General features: G+C 45.5%; 2 protein-coding genes and 1 long non-coding RNA gene across 17 annotated transcripts in view; 1 reads left to right on the top strand and 2 right to left on the bottom strand.

The window, feature by feature from the left end:
- PCDH10 (protocadherin 10) overlaps positions 1-15,203 on the bottom strand; it is a 31,876-nt gene extending 16,673 nt beyond the window's left edge. For 3 of the 6 annotated variants that reach the window (XM_084518622.1, XM_084518624.1, XM_084518621.1), the window contains exons 1-4: positions 11,492-15,202; positions 10,169-10,227; positions 9,490-9,596; positions 761-1,066 (exon numbers count right to left, since the gene is read on the bottom strand). In XM_084518622.1, coding sequence (XP_084374748.1) covers positions 761-1,066; positions 9,490-9,596; positions 10,169-10,227; positions 11,492-14,095 — 3,076 coding nt within the window. In that variant the 5' untranslated portion in view covers positions 14,096-15,202. Of the gene's footprint in view, positions 1-760; positions 1,067-9,489; positions 9,597-10,168; positions 10,228-11,491 lie in introns of all 6 variants that reach the window. The other 3 variants (XM_084518619.1, XM_084518620.1, XM_084518623.1) reach the window with 2 other exon arrangements.
- Positions 15,204-15,999: 796 nt separating this feature from the next.
- Positions 16,000-21,612, top strand: part of LOC311436441 (uncharacterized protein) — a 289,119-nt gene continuing 283,506 nt past the window's right edge. For 7 of the 10 annotated variants that reach the window (XM_084518630.1, XM_084518629.1, XM_084518628.1 and 4 more), the window contains exons 1-2: positions 16,000-16,562; positions 17,106-17,337. In XM_084518630.1, the coding sequence (XP_084374756.1) occupies positions 16,042-16,562; positions 17,106-17,217 (633 nt within the window). In that variant the 5' untranslated portion in view covers positions 16,000-16,041 and the 3' untranslated portion in view covers positions 17,218-17,337. Of the gene's footprint in view, positions 16,563-17,105; positions 17,688-21,612 lie in introns of those variants that run through there. The other 3 variants (XM_084518634.1, XM_084518626.1, XM_084518633.1) reach the window with 3 other exon arrangements.
- On the bottom strand, positions 16,900-17,746 carry LOC311436442. Its single transcript, XR_014692860.1, has 2 exons — positions 17,681-17,746; positions 16,900-17,506 (listed from the first exon to the last, which is right to left on the bottom strand). It is a non-coding gene; the product is annotated as an uncharacterized lncRNA (long non-coding RNA).

Below are 21,612 nucleotides of genomic sequence, written 5' to 3'. Positions count from 1 at the left end.
ATAAAATACAGAAGGCTACTAAATAGAAAGACCTATTAGATCAACATAGTACTCAAGAGTTCTACATCTGCCTGACTCTACAAAATTACAAGTCTTTTTGAGATCTATGGCACTCATGTCACCAAACCACAGTCAAAAGTTGACCAAAGAGGTAAGATTTTGGAACAAGACAGGAGGCACTGAGGAACACTGACAGAAGTTGACATTACATAGGCTGAAAGATGATCAGATGGAAGGCAAGAAGTTTTATCTTCTTCCTTCCAAACCCCTAATGTTAACTATGTAAATAGTTAGTTTAAAATAATAATCATCAAGGTACTGCTCAATATAAAAGATAAGAGGAAAAAATGAGAAGCTCCTAGTACAGTTGAAAGGAAAAAAACAGAACAAACAAACAAAAGTATTTGACTTAATTTTCTTTCTTAAAAAAATGTTACCCTGTCTATATTTAAACCACCTAACCATGAAAAAATTGGAAATAATACAGTAGAAAACAAATTTGAATAACTCCCCCACTAATGCTATCATCTGATGCTTTTGTTGTTGACAATCATGTCATAATAACAAGAATAAAGGTCTTGTCTTTTTTAAAAAAGCATTGAATGATGCCTTCCTCAGTGGTGCCTGACTCCAAGGGAAGCCATTTTTCCCCACTGCTTAAAAATTGTGTTCGTATTATTCCTATTATGAATAGCAGAAAGAGACAATTTTTATTCCCGCAAAGGGAACACTTTCATACAGCCTTGTGAATAGTACTTACTCAAATATGGTGGTTTGTAAGGCGCTCGTGTATTAGACAGCAGTCCATCCAACTCCTTCCTCTCCAGAGTGTTGTGAAGGGCCTTCTCTTTGCCGAAGGTGGAGAAGGACCTTTCTGCCCCCGGCTGGGCTTCTGGTGTTTCAAACACTTCAGTGTCTGGAACGGAGTCCATGCCAGGTACGTGCAGATTGCTGCGGTAATCTGCAGCTTGGCGTCCATCAGATGGGACAAAGGAAGGCATCCAGCACCGATCTGAGTGGCCCAGTGCTTTACATTCCTCTGTGCAATTGGAGAAGAGATCCATGCCTGCAAGCATGAGAGAAAAAGAAACTACAGATATAAGCTTCAGCATCGTGAACAGCTGCTGACAGATAAGAAAGACTATGCTGAGAAAAAAGATAAATCTCCTAAGAACTTCTTCCACTACCTCCATGTCAACCAAAAAATCGGATTGTCCAGTCTTCAGAATTCAATGATACTACTGAGTAAGTGTAAATAAATGCTAGAACGTCACACATATGCGCACACACACACGGACAAGAAGGGTACTGATGGTTCTACCTCATAAAACAGCTTGCCGATCTTACTTTTTAGAACCTATTTCAGTAAGGATTGGTTGGCAACGTCTGTGTTTCCAGACATTGTTTCAAGTCAAAAATACACATTTAAGAAGTGAAGGAATTGTTTTTGCATAAACTTATCTCTGACCAAAGAAATGAAATGACACGATTGAGGAATCACAGATTTCATTTATGAAAGTGAAATATTTGTAAGTCTTATAAAGGAACTAGCCGTGCATGTGTGCACGCAGACAGAACCTATTGGTATGAAAAGCAGATCTTATAGAGTAGGAATCCAGCTTTTAAGTGATCAAGATGGCTTACTAAATCAATCATTACATCATTCTTTCAGAGAGAGTGTTCACTGCTACCAAAGCAGTCCTTACTATCTAGTCATCCAAGTAATGGGATGGAATCCTATAGTAAATAACTCTAATTAGCAGTACAAAGGTAGCTGTAGTCCAATGTGACATGGCTGTGGATACTATCGACAAAATTGTTAATGTTTCCCCTGTATCAGCAAACACCTGTCCCTGCCAACACAAAACTGTTTGCTTACAAATCCTTTAATGCTATTAAGATTTCAATGACAAGCTATGCTTCCATTGATTATCTTAAGAACAGCAGTCCAAAAGAATATTTCCTGACAGTGATTCACTGAGTTGTTGGATTACACTTGTTTTGAGAGGAATGGTGTATGAAATCACAGGCATAGAGGAAAATAAATACTAAGGTCTCCAAGTTGTTATTCAACACCATAAAAAAAAGCAGTACGGCAAAGAAATATCCTTTTCTTGTACTTATAAAGATTGCTTAGTGTCTTAGAATAGATATATGTCAAAACTGAACTAGATGTTACAAACATTGCATTTACAGGCATTCCGTTAGAATTTGGAAAAAAAAAAAAAAAAAAAGACAACTTGCAAGAGAAATGGTAAAAAATATTGAAAAGCTGTAATAAGATTCATGCATTGTAGCTCATTCACCCGCCAACGTTGTGAAAGACTTGGTTAGCTCAATCTCCAATGCGAGCTTTAGTATTAAGAATGCTACCACTGTTTTGAACTATAATTTGATTTATATTAGTAATATTTCTGTGTGATTTCACACTACACAAAACAATCTCTTCAGCAAGACTCTTTCTGAGCTATCAACAAGTGCTTGAGATCTAAAGGCAGTCGTTTAAGCAGACAAAAATAAAAGGGGAAAAAATTAAGAAAAAAAGCTTTTTACCTCAGATTAATCTCCCTTTAAATCTCCCTTTTAAATTTTAAATTAAGTCATATACAATGCTAGGTCCAGCTTCGATTAGAACCTCACATTGATAATTGGCATGCACAAGTCTGAAAATAAATTACTGATCAGTGAACTGTTGAAGAATGCAAACGTGAACTGTAGATACGATTAAGGAATCAGATGAAGATCATCATGCAAGGTGTACAAATTGTATGGTTCTAAATTCTGTAGCAGCTAACGACTGAAAAGAAAGGTTTCCTGGAAAGAAATGAACACATTGCTATGTCTATAAAACCATGTGCATATGTGCACATGTGTATCTTATATACAGAAGCGTTTGAATAAAAATCTCTCTTATGCAAGAAAAGACATACTCTAGAATTCATATTTCTTTGCTGTTTAGCACATTTGTTCTCTCTTTCTTTCTTTTTTTTTTTTTTTTTTTTTTCCAGATTTCCTAGCAAAATTACATGTAAACAAGAAATAACCTTGCTTCTAATTGGGAACTGATTACAGTTGCATTTTGGTAACAGTGTACCAATGACCATATTCATTCAACAGTTTATCAAAGAGAGCAGAAGAAAGACAGAAAAATTTATGGATAAATATTAAACTGCATTCTTTTGTCAGTGGGGAGAAAGATATTATAGTAACGTTGTATTTAAGATATATTCAAAGATAGATTCTTTTATCTACTTGTGAATTTTTATTTCCCCTGGAAAATTAACCTCCATTTTACTATTTTGTTTTCACATCAGCTGCTAAACTGCAAAATGTCTCTATCCAAAAATTAATTTTTAGTTCCTTTTCGAATTCTGCTTCCCTAAGACAGTGCGCCGAATAGTATTATGTAACAGCATACAAAGGAGATGTTACAGCCTCCTTAAATCAGGATTTTGAATAAATGAAGTAACGAATGTAGGAGATACCAACTGAAAGCTTGTATGACAAATCCACCCCCCCAAGAAGCTGAGAACTTCTAAAATAAAAATGTAAGTATAAAAATAAAAATCCAAATTTCAACATCCACTGCTAACAAGTAGCTAGAAAGTTTGATTACCATGCAAACAGCTGTTCAGAGAGGACTGGGTTGGGTATTGCTCCTACTTGAATCAGCCACAGAGTTCCCTAAAAGGTTAATGGGTGCAGAACTAAGCCTTTGGCTTTAATATTTCAACAGAAAATAAATTCAGATTATCAGTCTAGTTTGGGAATCCCTGGGCACCTATGTATATTTACATTGACTATGATACGAGCTATTCTTCCTCCACTTTTTTCCTGTGGGCTATACTATAGATTTCTCTGTTTTTAGTAGAAAAGCATTAAAAACGGGGTGGGTGGCAGGGCAGGAAAGGCTGTTCACTAGATTCCAGGAAGGAAGAGTATATCATACTACATGACATAAGAAATTCAGCACAGAACTCCTTTATTCACCAAGAATCATATTCTTGATTTATAACAAAAATAAATGTTCAGCAATATGACACTTCTATCTCATCTCCCTCATAAATCTGCTTATGTATATAGTCTGAAGTAAACTATCCATCATAATTGCAAATTCACATTAATGAAAAACCCTTTATATTTTCCACTTAGTTATCATATTAGACCTTGCATGTAGATAAACAGATTTTAAAGGTGGCTCTGAATTATGAATTTCAAATGTCCTTTGCAGATACAAATAGATAGTATAGGGCACCAAAGAACCAAAAAATGATAAGCATTGAGCTATTCCAAATACAGCATACATATAAAAGCAAAGGTCAAGTCTTATCTGGATAGGCCAGTGGGCAATATGAGCTTTTGCACAACCTAACTTTGCAGATTTTGAAGGAAAAAGAGCCCCTGCCCCTTCCTCAAAGGAAACAAAAAACTAAGAAAGGAGTTAAATAAGTTGCATATCTGCATCTGAATTTCCTGACCTCAGGTGCTTTGAATACTACTTGGTAGCATTCCCTTTCTAAAGCATAGTCCAAGTTTGCCTCCTTTTTGTATTTCAAAAGGAGAAAATCAAATTTATTTTTTTTTTTGCGTTCATGAATTATACTTGATTTGAAAGACAATTTAAGATCAAAGGGAAAATTAAGCCTAAAACCATTTTTAAATAATTTATCATTTCTTAATGTAATTAAGAGAGAAGAGCCATATACCAAGCCTTTAGAGTAACAATTGAACATGTTCATATATATGTTGTTGTGTAAACAATGTAATAAAAAGAAAAAAAAAAAGCAAAATATTTTAATGTTTTTGTAGTATTGTTATCAAGAGGTTTTTTTTTTTCCCAATGTGTACCTTTCTTTTGTCTTTCCTCATGAATTTGACTTTTCCTTAGAATTAAATGGCATTTGTTGCTTCTTCTGTAGTAACTTTCTAAGGATTGGATGGCAAATAGATGTGATGTAGGGAACCAGAACTCCTTTTTGGAGCTCCCTTACCATCTCGGCTACTCATTTGGTTAGATTACCCTTGAGCAAGTTAGTCATTTCCCTGTGATTCATGTTTTCTGTCTGTAAATAAGGATAATGATTTTAACCTCCTTTGTGGAAGACTTTATCTACTGAAGAAATGGACTTCATGAAACAGAATTATTATCATTCTTTCTTGCTAAGTAATTGGTGTGCTGCCTTGGATAAAACTGACTTCATCTGCATGAGAACATGAAAAAAAAAGACTTAAACATCTTCAATATTCAGCTCTTCCAAATCTCAGCTTGAAAGCCCTATCTGGACTATTGAGATGTGAACATTATTAAGCATGCAGCTCAAGGAAATAAGGGAAAAAAAAAAAAGTAAAAAAAAACAACTCAGTTCAAGTCAAAGCGCTTTTATAAGCCATTTTAATGTTCACTCTTACTTTATCCAAGATAGACTGTTAGCCCAAGTGATCTTCAAAACAGGATTTAGCTGTCACTCTGCATAGGCTCAGAAGGAACACTGTTTTTTTCCCTTCTGTCCCTTTATCACCAAAATTCTCCTTGTGACTTCTCAAATCCTTGTCCCTATGAACGGTGAAATATCATAACTATTCTACATCCCAGCAATAACGCCTCTTGGGGTTTACTAAATCTGAATTGGTGTGAGGTAATGTTTCACCCTGTGCCTGCATGTTAGACCACTATCAATTCCCTTCATAAATTTCAATAGCGGAAATCTGATCTTAGCTCTCAGGCAGTCACCAATACATACTGTCCAGTGCAGTACCGCACCAAGTAGATTGTAAAAAAGTTGATGCATTTTATAATATGTGATTTACAGTATGTGTATTTTGCTTCACGTCTCAGATACTCCTTCCTGAAGTACATCTGAGAAATCATGCCAATTCAGTGAAGACAGCGAAACAAAGGTAATATTGTAAAGAACTCTGCATGTTCAGCGTGAGAAAACTGAGTAGCTAGTGACCAACCATACAAAATAAGTTGATGGCGTGAGTCCAAATCTTACAGGACAGGTGTCTAATCACACAATTTAAACATACACACACACACAGAGTACTAATTGGCACCCAAGTCAGCAGTTTCACAAGGGAGGCCAAGAATTTAATCAACCATGGGAAATAAACTAACTTCATGCTTAGAAATGACTCCTACAGAACATGACTGAAATACAGTGTGTTAATAATAGGTAGTAGTGTTGCATTTGTTCTACAATAAAATAACAGCTTTTGTCTCAACAATTTTCAGCCAGAGAAGAAGAACATGAGTAATTATAACACCCATTTTGGATTTGTGAAACCCCTCCCTCCATCTACCAAAAACTTCCTGCGTGACCTTAGGAAGGCCATTTTCCGTAAGACTCAGATCCTTACCACCCTCAGTGAAATAATCACTCAATCAGTAAATATTAGGCTCTTGAACACTTTTGAGTACCTTGCCATTCTCTGCTAAATGCAGATGACAGTCCTTTCCTAGTTCATTGATATTGAGGTAGATAAGAATGCAGATAACAATAATGCATTCAGGTGCTACCTTAATGGGAACAATATGAATCCCTCACATACTTTCCAGAAACCACGATTAAATCACTACCAAGAAAATATATACATTGTTAAAAGATGAACCAGAATCTTATTTGAAAACACAATGGGACATTTTATGACACACAGAACGGCTTAGTTCAGAATTTTTGCAAAATAATTGTGGAGGAGAACTCTATGACACTGCTAGATTTTCATCCTGCATGATTACCTTTCCAACTAATAACTCACCACAACTTTGACAACCAGCTAGCCTAGCAATGGACTCCTACAGAATAGCTATGTGTGTGCCAAAGGATTCTTCACCGGTGACAGTAACAAAAGTCATGCACAGAAAAGGAAAAAAAGATGTTTTGCAAGCAAAACATGTTGCTGACTAAAACTGGTAGGGAGGAAGTATTATTTTTCATTGAGAATGTTTGACTAAACGTTTTCAGACACAAATACAATGCTTTTGAAAACAAATATGAGTCTGCATGGTATCAGGTAATATCTTAGGAAAAAAAAAAGCATTATCAACAACTGTGTTTTCCTTTAATAATTTAGATAGAATTGATTCTAAAGCACTAGAGTAACTGAGAAACTGAGAAGGGATTCCCTCAGAAATTTCCTCTAGTAATTCAAAGTCAAACAAGATTTATGCTCATTTTTTTTCATAAAATTAATCACAAAAAGGTAATAGCAAGAATGATGTCTTTATATCAAAATATCTTGTCATCACTTTGGTCAAAGGGAGCTTTCTTTGCACCGTGATAGCACGATTGAGCCCAAAACTTAGAGAAAATCTGTATTATACATTAGTAGGAAATGATAGCAATTTCTTTAGAGAATTGTATTTAAATATTTATTGGGAACCAGCATTTTAAAAATTGCTCATGCAAATTACCCTGAAAGCACAGCACCAATATATTAAATTGGAAGTTTTGCGTGTTTGAGGTTTCAGCTCAAAATTGTTACTTGTGAGCTGACCAAACCTAACTGTCAGCACTCATTACCTCATCTGCAATCATAATTTACATTACAGAAGTTCATAAATCACATCAGACCACTGAGTGATTTGAAAATATTTTGAAACTGTAGTTTTGCCTCTAATTCAGTAAAATAGAAATAAGAAAAATAAGGAATTTACCCAGTCAAGAACTAACATCAAGTTTGACAACAGTCCCAGTGTTCTTATCTGAAATAGACTACTTGTAAAACTGTGAGAAAGAATAGAGAGCAGAGGCACAACAATAACAGCACTGGATGCATCTAAAAGAAAATAGCTTTCAGTTTATGTGCAACTATATGATTATATTCCCACCGTCAGTCAAACCCAGCTCCTTCTGCAGATGTTTATTCTTTTCTCTCCTGTTTGGTTATTATGGTTCATTATGCTGAGGGACTAAACTGATTGAAATGTTCATTGAGACGACTGCTGCAGTAAAATGCGTAAAAGAAAAAAAAAGGAATGTGGGGAGGGCAGGAGGAGAGGGAGCTTTTTATAACTCAGTAGCACTGATTGCTGCATCAAAAACAGTGCAAAAGAATGGGTGGGGGGAGGCTAAATACATGGCTTTTTAAGACAACAATAAATCATACGCCATATATAGGCCAAAAATGAAAGAGGCTCTGTGTTCAGATGTAAACTTCTGGCAAGACCTGGTTTGTTGTCAGGTTCCCAGACACAAAATAGACACTCTGTTCACTTAGCATGAAGCCCTGCAAGAAGCAGGGAGCTCCGGAGACTCTTGGCTCTTCTCGAGTCTCATTAGGTCTGCATATTAATGACTTGCAGCAATATAAAGGGGCCCTGTAGCAGCCTCCTCTTCCCCTGGTTCCTGGGTTTCCCATCGTTAAGGGGACAGTGACTATAGCATCAGGAACATAGAGGATATTAACAGCACACAAGAGATGCTGCACTGCTATGACAGCACGGTCCCTTGCCCTGAAATCTTTTAAAATGGAGTTTGGGAAAAATAAAATAAAATATAAAAATAAAACAAAAATAAAAATAGAAGAGTGGAGAAACTCATGCAGTCTTTTGTATGACATACTTGTAGCAAATCCTAATACATGACAAGGCATAGACAAAACAAGGGGAAAGAAATCACTTCACTGATTCAAAGCATACCAGACCTTTGGAAACTGCAGTAGGGAGGAAAGCAAAAGCATTTCTGGCTAAAATGCAGTGTGGGAGTGAGAATGAATTCTAATGCACAGACTCTAAACAATGTTCCTTTCAAAGGAAAACTGACAGTATGAGAGCAAAGATAGCAAGCCATACGCCTAGGAATAACACTGCAATGTATATGTTTTCTAGGTGATTCGTATCATGGCTATATCGTAGCCTTTCAAAGCATTTATTTGCTTTGCTAGCGCTGAAAGAAATATGCTTAAAAATACCTTAGCCTTATTAACATGAAGGTCACTTACACTATATGGTCTGTTAATTTGAATTGAAAAACAGTCCTCTAAAAATGCTAAGGTATTATCCATTCAGAACACCCAATGCGTCTCCACTGATCCCCAGCAAAAATCCTCACAGTCTGGCTGTCATTCAGTCACTGGGCTCATTCTTTGCCTTGGGAACTCCCCCTGCACTTCACACTGCTGTGAAGTGTCTACTAAACAAAGTTGCCTAATGCTTTGAAATCCTGCAAATCCATTGTTGGGAAAAAAATGCACTAGAAAACATACTGATAACTTTGCTTTAATGTGGAGGAAGTTTTGTTACAGCCACTAATACTCCCCCTGCCCCCAGACCAAAACAATAAAATAAGTTTTGCCCCTTGAATGCATGGCATTCAAAATTGTCTCCTTGTGTAGGTCACCATAGTGGCAAGCTGGCTTAAACCCAGCCTTCCATGCAATATACTTACATTATTTTATGCTAGTCTTATATTATATTCCTACAGGTAACTGCTCTTTCTAGTCTCCCTACTTAAAGATTGACTATTTCCACTGTCTTATCAGACTTACCAGAGGATTGACCTCGATTAGTGGCATCATGATCACTGTCTCCTTGCTCACTGTCTCCATGACCACTGTCCTTAGAGCTTACTATGTCTGCTTCCTGGAATGCAGAACTAGACACAGAAACATCCTTACATTAGAATAAACATGAAAGAGGAAGTCATAAAACATTCTTCTGCCATCACATGGCCAAACACGGTGCTGCATTCACCCACTCCTGCCTTGCTGCACTGCTTCTGCAGAGGCACTCTGTCCACCACAAACAAAACTTGTGTTTTCGGACATTGCTAGTCTAGCTGAAACGGACAGCAGGCATTAGCACTCTGCATGTTTTTCGTGTAATCGGTATAATTAATTTGGTATCACTTACATAAGCTGGATAGCTAAATTATCACTTAGAGAGGCCAGTGTTATCTGGTACACCCTGCAGAAGGATTCATAAGTATTTAAAGCACGTTTTAGGCTAATACACGAAATGAGATTTTGTTCTCTTTTCAGATGATTTTGAAAAGAGTTCAGAAAAGCCGTAATTCAGACTCATTTAGTTTATAGCATTTTTTAATGCGTCTACATACATCCGTTTCCCCACTGCTTTGCTACTATTTTATGTCTGCAGTAAACACATCTCTGCATCCCATTCACACTTGCTAAAGCATGCATTATGAAAACATGATTAAGTTCATACCTGTTTACCCGTCGGGGTCTGTCAACTAGATAACTGAGCTCAGCACGCTGATGTTTCGTCTAGGAAAAAGAAAATATTAGGAAATATTTGATCTCTTGATACTTCCGTAGCCAGCATCAGAAAATATAGAAGAGCAGCTCACAATATTCACTATAAATGGTAATGTTTAACTGCAAGTAGGCCTACACAATCTGCTTCTAGGACGTAAGGAGAGAAACCCACCAGCCCTCGCCTCTTCTTCACACATATGGGAAAGCACAAGGGATTTTTTTCCCTGAGTTCTTTGAGACAAGATTCACACGTCTTCTCACAGTGCATGCTGTCAAGCATCACAAGGACTCCCACAAAATCAGCGCAACTATTTCTAGACTTGTGTACTGCTTGCTCTAAGGAAAACTTATTGGAATCTAGTTTTTGGTCTGTTTTTAATTCCAGCATATAAAAATAGGCAGAGACAGTTTAGTTGTTGCACACTAGGGGAGAAAATAAATCAAGATACCCTCGGGTCCTCAAAAAGGCAAGAGGAGACAGAGTTTTACACACATTTCAAGGAAAAGTCCACTTTAAAAGCCAACACTAGACATTTTATTTCAAGATGTAGCCAGCCTTAGAAAACATCATTCAAACTACCTCTGCCAGACTGGACAGCATTGAGGTTACAGTATTCACATTAAGAGAGAGTGTTTTCATTAGGACACAAGCAGAGGGGTACCAAGGGTGTGTATGAGCTAGCTGAGTAAATGATTACCAGGGGAGTTATGATATGGCATACGCTTTGATGGAGATTCTCTACACGCTAGGCAACACAATACAGAGAACAAGCTTAACAAGAGGGAACTTTAAATCTGCATGTAATTTGACAGAAACTCCTTCTCGCTACCTTTCTTTGACAGTTCAGCTTTAGGTTATAAAGGGCTGTTCAGGCAGAGGGAAGAAAAGTCAAGGAGTAAACTTTAGCTCACAAATCCCTTAAAGTTCCTGCTAACTGCAGAGATTGTAATGGTCCCAGAGGAGGGGGTTTCCTTTGGCAGAAGAGGTTTGGGAAAGGGTTTGGAAACACTAAAAGTGCAGTCCCCATATTTCTCCCTGTGATTATTCCCAGTGTTATCAAAGAGGCACAGCCCCCTGCAAAGCACCAGCAAGCCCCCGGCCAGGAGAGGACCCCTGGACGTGAGGGCAGGGGACGGGCAGATGAGGTGCAAAAACACCCCCCCCCAACAAAAAAAAAAAAAAAAAAAAAAAAAAAGCGGGGACAGAGGAGCCCGAGGGGGGAGGAATTGCGGCGGGGGGAGCAGTACGGGGACGGGCCCTCTCCCCCCTTACCTCGCTGGAGAGGATGCTGCCGTTGGAGATGATGTCGGGCTGCTGGTCGGCATAACCGGTGACGATGGCCCCGCAGGGGTTGTGCTCGGCGTCGGTGCTGCGGGAGGGGCTGCAGGGCTTGAGGAACATCAGGTCGGTCTTGGCGGACTCGGGGGTGAGGCAGACCTGGTAGCAGTAGTTCTGGTTGTGGTGGTGGGAGCCGAAGCTGCCCGCCTCCTCGGCCGGCACCTGCGCCGGGTTGCTGGGCACGTTGGAGCTCTGCACCAGCATGATGTCCGACTTGCTGAGCTTCTTCTTGCGGGCCCGCGCTTGGCGGCTGCAGCAGGGGCAGCAGCAGCAGCAGCCCAGGCAGCAGTCGCTGGCCAGGCAGGTGTAGATGTTGAGCTTCTTCTCCTTCTGGCAGCGCACGGCCAGCACGATCATGGCCAGCAGGAAGACGAAGGACACGGAGCCCAGCGCGATGATGAGGATGAGGGTGAGGTCGAGCGACGCGTCCCCCCCGGAGCGGCTGGGACGGTGCTCGCCGCCTGCCCCGCCGCCCCCCGCGCCCGCCCCGGCTCCCTGCCCGCCGCCGCCGCCGCCTCCGCCGGGCCGCTCGGCCGCGCCGTCCACCAGCACCACCTGGATGGCGGCGGTGGAGGAGAGCGGCGGCTGCCCGTGGTCGCGCACCTCGACGAGCAGCTCGTAGGGGCGCTGCGGGTCGCGCTTGGCCGGCACCCTGCGCGCCGTGCGGAGCTCGCCGCTGCGCCAGTCCATGCGGAAGAGGCTGGCCTCGTTGCCCCGCGCGATGCTGTAGGTGAGGCGCGCGTTGTCGCCGTCGTCGGCGTCCACGGCGGCCACCCGGCTCACCAGGTAGCCCGGCTCGGCGCCGCGGGGCAGCAGCTCCCTCGCCGGGGTGCCGTTGCGGCCCGGCACGGGGCTGACGATGGCGGGCGCGTTGTCGTTCTGGTCCACCACCACGATGTTGACGGTGGCGTTGGCGGCCAGCGGGCGCGGCTCCTCGCCGGCGTCGCGGGCCTCCACCTGGAAGCTGAACTCCTTGAGCTGCTCATAGTCGAAGGAGCGCAGCGCGTAGAGGAAGCCGTTCTCGGCGTTGATGGAGACGTAGGTGAAGACGGACATGCCCTGGATCTGGCTCTCCAGGATGGAGTAGGCGAGCCGCGCGTTGGCGCCCTGGTCGCGGTCGGTGGCGCTGACGGCGTAGATGTAGGCGCCGGGCACGTTGTTCTCGCTGACGAAGACCTGGTAGACGGGCTGCGAGAAGCGCGGCGCGTTGTCGTTCACGTCGCTCACCCGCACCTGGATGGACTTGCTGGTGCTGAGCGGCGGCCGGCCGCCGTCCCGAGCCACCACCGTCAGCGTGTAGGCGTCGCCGCCCGGCTGCTCGCGGTCGAGCGGCCCCTCGGTGACGATGGTGTAGTAGTTCTTGAAGGAGCTCTTGAGGCGGAAGGGCGCGTCGCCCTGCAGCAGCTCGCACTGCACCTGCCCGTTCTCCTCCGAGTCGCGGTCCGACACGCTGAAGAGGGCCACCACGGTGCCCGGCGCCGCCGCCTCGCTCACCGCCTCCTTGACGGTGGAGAAGCTGATCTCGGGCGCGTTGTCGTTGGCGTCCAGCACCCGCACCAGCACCTTGCAGTGCGCCGGCACGGCGTTGGGCCCCAGGTCCTTGGCTTGCACGTACACCTGGTACACGCTGCTCTCCTCGTAGTCCAGCTCGCCGCTCACCTCCAGCCGCCCGGTGCGCGGCGCGATGCCGAAGAGCTCCCGGGCGCGGGCCGAGATGTGGCTGCTGAAGGAATAGATGACCTCGCCGTTCTGCCCCTCGTCGGGGTCGCTGGCGTTGAGCTGCAGCACCAGGGTGCCGGGAGGCGAGTTCTCGGGTAGCGACACGGTGTAGACGGGCTGCTCGAAGGCGGGGACGTTGTCGTTGGAGTCCAGCACCCGCACGGTGAGCAGGGCGGTGCCGGTGCGCTGCTGGGGCTGCCCGCCGTCCACCGCCGTCAGCACGTAGCGGTGCACGGCTTGCTGCTCGCGGTCCAGCGGCTGGTCCAGCACCAGCTCGGCGAAGCGGTTGCCGTCGCCCTGCGTCTGCACGTCGAGGGAGAAGTAACTGTTGGGGGTGATCTCGTAGGTGCGCAGCGAGTTGGTGCCCACGTCGGGGTCGAAGGCGCTCTCCAGGGGAAAGCGGGTGCCCGGCGTGGCGCTCTCCGAGATCTCCACCGTGAGGTCGGGCTCCGGGAAGGAGGGCGGGTTGTCGTTGATGTCCAGCACCTCGATCTCCACCCGGAACAGCTCCAGGGGGTTCTCCAGGAAGACCTCCAGGTGCAGCAGGCAGGAGGGGCTCTGCTTGCAGATCTGCTCCCGGTCGATCTTCTCGTTCACGTAGAGCACCCCGGTCTCCAGGTTGAGCTCCAGGTAAGGGCTGCGGGAGTTGGGCGCCGTCTGGAAGCGGCGAGCCGAAAGTTTTGTAATGTCCAAGCCCAGGTCCTCGGCGATATTTCCCACGAACGTGCCATGCTCCTGCTCCTCCTGCACCGTGTAATGGAGCTGGCAAAGGGCCCCCTCCACCATCCAGAGCAAGGCGAGGAGGAATAGCACGACCATCTCCAAGCGGGGAAAGAGAGCCCCCCTCCCCGACACCACCTCTTCCTCCTCTTCCGAAAACCACCACCTCCTCCTCCTCCTCCGAAAGCACACAGCGCAGTGTGTGCGCCTTTGCCTGTGTGTGTGAGTGTGTCTGTGCGTGTCCGCGCCTCCGAGCGTGCGGGGAGAGAGAGAGAGAGAGAGAGGGGGATCGGGGGAGGGGGGAAAGGAAAGGGGGGGTTGGTTTGGGGGGGGGGATATGCTAGGTATTATTTCTTCTGATTCATGTTAAGATCTTTTTCTCCCCCATCTCCCTCCTATTTGTTACGAGTATTATTGTTTCACACGCTGACCAAATGAAGAAGGCAGGCGTCCCCACTTCATCTGTGATCTTCGGAATAAACGGCCAACTAATAATAGCTATTAGCTGGCTGTATCTATAGATAAACAGTAGCCCGCTTTTATTTATTCCGAGAGTCTTGGCACTGCACCGCGGCAGCAGCAGCGGCGGCGGAGGCAGCAGCAGCAGCAAATCCCAAGGAGGAAATTTTTATATTTCAAGATTGTCCTCGGTTTGTCTTCCTGGTGGGAGCTGGAGGGGTAGATGCTGCTGGAAGAGCCGGTGGACATGCCCTCTCGAGATGCAAGAAAAAGGCAGGAAACCGCGAAATTAAAAAAATAAAATAAAAAAAATAAAACCCGCAAAAAGATTTCAGATCAAAAAAGGCAGAGAACAGCTTCGCTACCCAAAACTTTCATTCCCTGATTTCTCGGGGATCTCCTCTTTTTATTTAGAGGTCTTAGATTTTTCTCTCTTCTATCAACAGTCTCTCGTTTTCTTCTTTTATTGCTATCATTACGCTCATCATTATCACCATCACCCTGCTTTTTACGGATGTGCCGGTCAGTTTTTTTCCTCCTTTCTCGCTGCTTTTGCGTCTAACCCCTCTCTGTCTGTCTGTCTCTCTGTCTCTGCTTGCTGCTGCTGCTGCCGCCGCCGCTCTCCTCCCGTCCCGGCTCCGTCCCCGTCCCCGGCTCCTCTGATCTCTGCCGGCAGTTTCTGAGCCGGCAGCGCTCGGCTCCGCTGTTTTTGCGCAGCGCCCGGCTCCTGCCAACCAATCGGCTGCCAGCACCGCCCCCGGGGGCGGCGCCCATTGGCCGCGGCACACGTCAAGTAGGCTGCAGCACGGCCGGGCGGGCAGTGCGTGCAGCACAGGCAGCGCAATGCAATGCGTGCAGTACATGCAGTACACCCAATGCAATGCATGCAGTGCAATACATGCAGTGAGCGCAATGCAATATAGGCATGCTTGCCCGCCCGCCTGCCAGCCCCCGAGAGCGGCTATTCCCCTGCCGCAGGAGCAGGGTCGGGAAACACCGCTCGTCACCACAGAGCCGTAAACAGCCATCTCCTTGGAGAGGGAGTTTCCACCAGCTACCAACTTTCCTATGCTACGCCCCGGCACGACGCCGTTTTTAGAAAAACCGTAAACAATGGGAAACTTGAGAAAAAATTTTCCTCCCTCGGGGGCTGCCTTAACTAATTAGTTTGTTTGGCGGCGGAGGAAAATCCCGCTCTCCATCTGCGCAGTGTTTCCAGCTCCCAGCCCGTTCCGTTCTCCCCCGCGTTAAGCCTTCCAGTGTCCCCCGGCGGCACTGGATGCTCGGGGCGGGGGGGGGGGGGGGGGTATACGAGCGGGGAGGGAAGCCGGTCTCATGTCCCCGCACCGGCTCCCGGGGGTGCTGCATTTGGGGGAGGCACGGGCAGGCTCCCGGAGCCGCTCATTGCCGAGCGAGGTGAACCCGGTGCCGGCTTCCCCGCCGGGCGCCCTCGCCGAGCCGGGGCGAAGCGGAATCCCGCAACTTCACAGACCGCAAATAAATAAATAAATAAAAATTAAAACCGAGTCAATATTCATTTTTTTCCCCCCCCCAAAAAAATCAATTTTATTGCTGCCGAAGATCGCATGCCAGCCGCCAGCGGTATCCCCCGGGACAGGGCACGGCCCACGGGCGGCCCCGCCACACGCGCGGGGGCTGCGACGCCGCCGCCGCCGCCGCCACCGGCCGCCCACCAGCACCAACGGCGGGCGCCGGGCGCCCCCCAGCGGCGGCAGCGCCGCACTGCGCCCACCCGCCCCGGCACGGCACGGGCGGCGCCGAGCGGCCCCGCGGGGAAGGAGGAGGCGGTGGCGGGGGGGGACGAGACCGGCCGCGACCCCCCCCACAACGCCCTCACCGGGGTCCCGTCTCCCCGCTGTGCCCGTCGGTGTCTGTCAGCCGCCGGCGGGGAGAGGCGTCCTCCGGCGCCGCCGTCCTGCCCGCCCCTGCCCACCTCTCGGCGTTACGGCACGTCTAAAGCGGGGCCGGCGGGGCCGTTTGCCGGTAAAACGGCTTCCGTCAGGGACAAATTAATAAAACCAAAAAGCCCTTCGCCCGTCGAGGAAACCGGGCACCGGGAAGCGGCGGGGCGGCGGAGGAGCCGGAGGTGAGGGCAAAGCGGCGGGGCCGGAGACCGGGGCCGTTCTCCGGGGAGCGGCGTCGGGGCGCCCCCCACGCGTGCCCGAGGGGCGCGCCCCCGCGGCACAGCCGGGCCGGCGGGGCAGGAACCCTGGCGGGGGCGCGCACGCGGGGCCCCCCTCCTGGCGCCGTGCCCGCGCAGCGCCCGCCGGCTCCGCGACCCCCCCCGGCTCCCCGCCCGCCGCCTCCATTTTGTGGCGCGGGGTGCCCCGGCCAGCGCTGTGTTAAAGCCTCGGCGCGGAATTAAAAGCCCCGATGATCTGAGGCAGCCCTCTAATGCGAAATGACAAATTGCACTTAGGCGATACATGAACGAGAAAATGATTTATGGATTTTCGCGATGGTCTGAGCAAATGAAGGCGACATGAATTATACATCCTAATGTGCAGTATATCATTTTCTAATAACACTGGTTTAGTTCTAATGCTCGACGCTGCTCTCTTCGATAGGGGGTATTGATTAAATAAAAAGTCCGAGGGCTATCTTTAAACCGGACGCGTATCTTCGGCAGGCACCAGCTGAGGTTTATATATTTACCCGCTGCTAAAGCAGAGGGCTCTCGCCGGATCTGTGACACCGTGGCTTTTAGCATCTCCATCTGTCATCATTTAATTTGGCAGTGACTTCGCCAAATGAAGACCGATCTCTCGTATCGCTGCGTTTTGCTCCATGCTGCGCTTTAGAAACGTAAATAGATGACATCAGGTCTGTAAATCCACCGTGCAGACGGGGATAGCACCTCGGTAAGTCAAAGCCTTTTCTCCCTGCCAGATGTCTCTCGTGCCGCCTTGGCACCCCAACCACCACGACTGCCCAAGGGGCATTTCCTGGCAAGGAGAACGTATGACAAACGATACTCGCGCTCAACCAGAACTTTCCTAGCGTCTCCACTCACTGGATTTCACAGATTTCCTTCAAGAGAAAAAAACTTTGCATTTAATTCATGTGTACTGGGAGAGAGAACCAGTGTGAAAAACAGTGCATGTGCCTGAGGGGAGGAGGAGCTGTCAAATGCGGGGCTTAGCCCCAGATTCAGCTGCATTAGAGTGCCCCAAGCCCAGGGCTCCCCCCCTCACAACCAAGTACCTTTGCTTTTCATCACAGAGTAGCAGTGAAGTGTTCATGACATAAGCTGTGAGTATTCCCAATGATTTAAGTTTTTCCTAGGTTAAAGTATCTCATGACACTGAGAAGGACAAGCAAGGCGTGCCCTTGCATGAACTGGTTTAGAACAGAGCTGGGGAAGATGAAGGCAGAGGATCAATGCATTCATTTGGGGGTTAAATCAGTGATTATTGGGGGGAGGTGAGGAAAAGCTACATTTCTCACTACCCAAATGAACTGTTGCGGTTGTTCTGAAACAAAAAGAGTTGTGTAAATCTGAAATGCCTAACTGCTGCATTTTGGATTGAACAATTGCTTTCCTAACCTGGAAAAACATGTTTTTTGGAGTAGAAAGCAATTCCCAGCTGTTTAGTTGAGTCACCAAAATGATCTTCTGGTCCCATTCTAGGTATCAGCCTTACTATTTGGCCAAGGAACTTTGTGACGGCTTTCCTGGCTGGATGTTAAGAACACTGAGAATTGGGATTTTTTCCCCTCCTGTCTTCTCTCCCCCCAAATCTTAAATTGCTATTACTTGTTTAAAAAAACATAAACCCCACCCATGTCCTCCTTTGAGACAATTAATAACAGCGCTTACTGCAGGAAAGATTACTGGAATCAATGATGTGATTAGGATTGTAAATAAGAACTAAAAGATGTCACCATTAGAAAAAGCCTGCTTTGCTAATAGGAAGATGTGTATGTTTTACTGATAGGGCTGTAGGATGAAAATCCTGCTTCAAACAGAGGTCGATACTGAACAATTTCAGAAATTAACTAAGAGGCCTGATTAAGGTTATTTGTGTCAGAGGGAAAGGTTCACTGCCACCACTCCCTCAATGGATTTCTTTTTTAATTGCCAATGAGGAGACAAAACAGGAAGGCTAGACCATTTGGCTAATCAATAAAAAAGCCTGCCTTCATGTTTGCCTGAGGAGCACTCCTTGGGTCAGATCAATACGGCAGCCACCAAAGTTCTCGCAGAGGTCACCAGCGATCAAGATGTTTTCTGATGGCTTTTAAACAACGCTGGAGCCAAGCATCTGCCGCGAGGCTGTGGATGTAAGCAGATTCAGAGCTACGGTGTTAATCATCATCCTCATGCTTATGGGAGGACTCCTGGTGATAAAAACAACCCGTATTTATGACCTTAGACAGCTGTTTTAATAAATGAAGACAAAGTATTACTTCATTACATGCTCTGCACTGTGCCAGTTATCAGATTTTATGGAGCCTCTCCAGAAGGTGCCAGGAGTCCTTCCAAGTAAGAATTACAGTGTATGCACCACAGTCCAGAATGGAGTTGGACTGGATGCATCCTTTAGGGATTTAAGGCCAGCTTCTGTCTTCTTTTCTTTGCCCTCCTCACCCCCCAGCAAAATTCATCTGTTTACTTGAAGAAGAGAGATGACAGCTCTGTATCTAACTTACCTAATAGAAGGTGTTTCTTGCAAAATACTTTAATAAGGCAAATTACCAACCATTTAACTAGAATTTTCAGACAGATAGTTTACGGCATAGATAGAAACCAGGTATTGCATCAGTTGAGAAGCAAAATATTATCCCATGTATCAAGCCAGGCAACATCAAGCCACTATTTTCTCTATAAATTTCTTTCTACGATATGGCTCAATCAGCTGCACCCATTTCTTTGAACTTTATAGAAACACAGTTGACCTGTATCTGAATTTAACAAATGCTGCTAAGCTTGAATGATTACTGGTGCAAAGGAGGACAAAACCAGAGTAAAAAACTTCAGTTGCTTGAGATGCTGTTAAGCTTCTTCTTATACACTCAAAGCCATAGGTAGATGTAGTTACTCATGATAAAGAAAATTGTTCTGTTGATTTTCTTTTCAACAGCAAGTTCAAGCCTTGAACTAAAGCATAGCTTGTTTTGAGGTTCAGCTTGAAAGTGGTAGTTAAGAACATAAAACTTTTATTCTTATCCTCATAATACTGCACACACAGTGCTTGACAGAATAAATAGAAAAAAAAAAGATTGCCCAGAAGAATTTACATTCTTGGGCCTCAGTTATATATATATGTATATAAAATTGTCAGTGTAATTCTATCATGAGTAACCTTACCAGCTACACAGCAGATAACAACATCATTGACTAGGAAGGGAAAGGAGTAAGAGGGGAAAAATGATGTTTATAATCATTCAGTCACTTGGGAAAAGATTGCATATCTATATTTCTGTAGCTATTCTAGGTGGAGCTACTTGCACTACCAATAGTTAAGTCTGCATTTTTCTGTTTGAATCTTTCCATGAGACACCACACTCAGGTGCTTGCTTTTCATCCTTAAGTTGCAGAATGTCAGCTTTTCCATACTGTTACACACCTCAGTTTGAACATTGAGGAAGTTCCAACTGGAAAGCTGTTTAGTCAGGTATGAGGCAATAATCGAGGAAGGTACATTATTTTGTCCATGCAAAAAACATGACAGAATTCAATTCAGAAATTTTGCCACCTCCACGTTTTAGAAGAGCGAGTTTAGCAGATGGAGGTCTCAAGAGTGCTTTTTGCCATTCTTAGAATGACGCGTGAAAGCGATGAGTCCTTGAAAAGCCTCAGTTTACACACTCAGACTTATAAGCTGGTCCTTGAAGAACCTGCATGTAAGAGAACTAGACATACCCTTTCACAACTCCTGCTTAGAGGTCAGCCTGCGTGACAACAGCCCCGTGAGTTGATACGTTCCACACAATTGCTGTGGAGGATGAGCACCATTTTTCTCACTCAGGTTACTTCCAGGATTGTGCAGACTTATCTGCAGAGCTAGATATAGATTCAAAGCATGTGTACACTTACTACTCCCACTGGTGGCAGGGAAAAGGAGAAAGTAGAGGAAAAAAAAATGTATATGGAGGAAAACATGCAGAACAGCAGAAAAATAAAGTCACAAGAGCAAAAGCACAGAGAAATAACTAAAACATAAGTGCAACAAAATAAGCAGCAAGAGAAAAAAAAAAAAGAGTTTAGACTTACAAGCAAAAAGACTAATCACATACGTAAATACCCTGCCAGACTTTTCAGCATCATTCTAAACTACTGTAGCTTAACAAAAAAGCTGTTACCGTACCTTTTTTTTTTTTTTTTTCAGCAGGCTTTATATATGCATGGAAAATCTCACAACTGCTAACTGTTACTTAATTAGGTGAAGCGGGAGTAGTCTGTGCTATACATCTCAATGGCCCACCCGCTATTTGCTCTGCACGCTGGGTCCCGGTGGTGCTGTGATCCCAGCTTTTCAGTCAAGAAACCCAAGCAGAAGGTCGCTGCTGGCAGCAGCAGCCCCTGCTGAGCTGGGCACCTCTGGGGACTGTGTGTGGCCAGCAGCTGCAAGCCTGCCCTGCTCAGCAGCACCTCGCCGCAACGGGCACAGAGGTGTGCACCTCACTCAGCAAAACTGGGAAAAGTTATTAACAAAGTATGAAAGTCACATAATAAATACTTGATTTTAAAGTTACTCGTGCTGTTGATTCTCACATGCCTATGCATGACAGGTATTAAAAGATCTCTCCCCACTGCCCAGCAGCCCTGCAGTTTGTTCACTGGAGCGAGGGACCCGAGCGGTACCAGAGGTGTGTGCTGGGACAAGATCTGTTGAAAGAAAGCTTTTGTTTGATCAGTGTACACAATGAGCGGCGCTGGCGGTGTTGAATCAGGGCTGGCTGGTGCCTGCAGGACCTCAGCCTCTTTGGTTAGTAAACACTGCATGAGGCAGGTGGTACCAGGAAGGAAAAGAATGATCTCCTAATTAAATATCTTGGGTGCCCTGTGCTGTTGTGCATTACAGTATGCAACATGTACCCCCGGTCCTTGGTTTTGAGAGGGACTGTAACAGCACTGCTGAATGTCTTTAGATGTGAATGGAGGAAGGCTAGTGAAGCACCAGGGCACGATG

This window comes from Aythya ferina (assembly GCF_964211825.1).
Source record: "Aythya ferina genome assembly, chromosome: 4".
NCBI lineage: Eukaryota > Metazoa > Chordata > Aves > Anseriformes > Anatidae > Aythya > Aythya ferina.
This window is presented reverse-complemented; position numbering and strand designations above follow the sequence as displayed.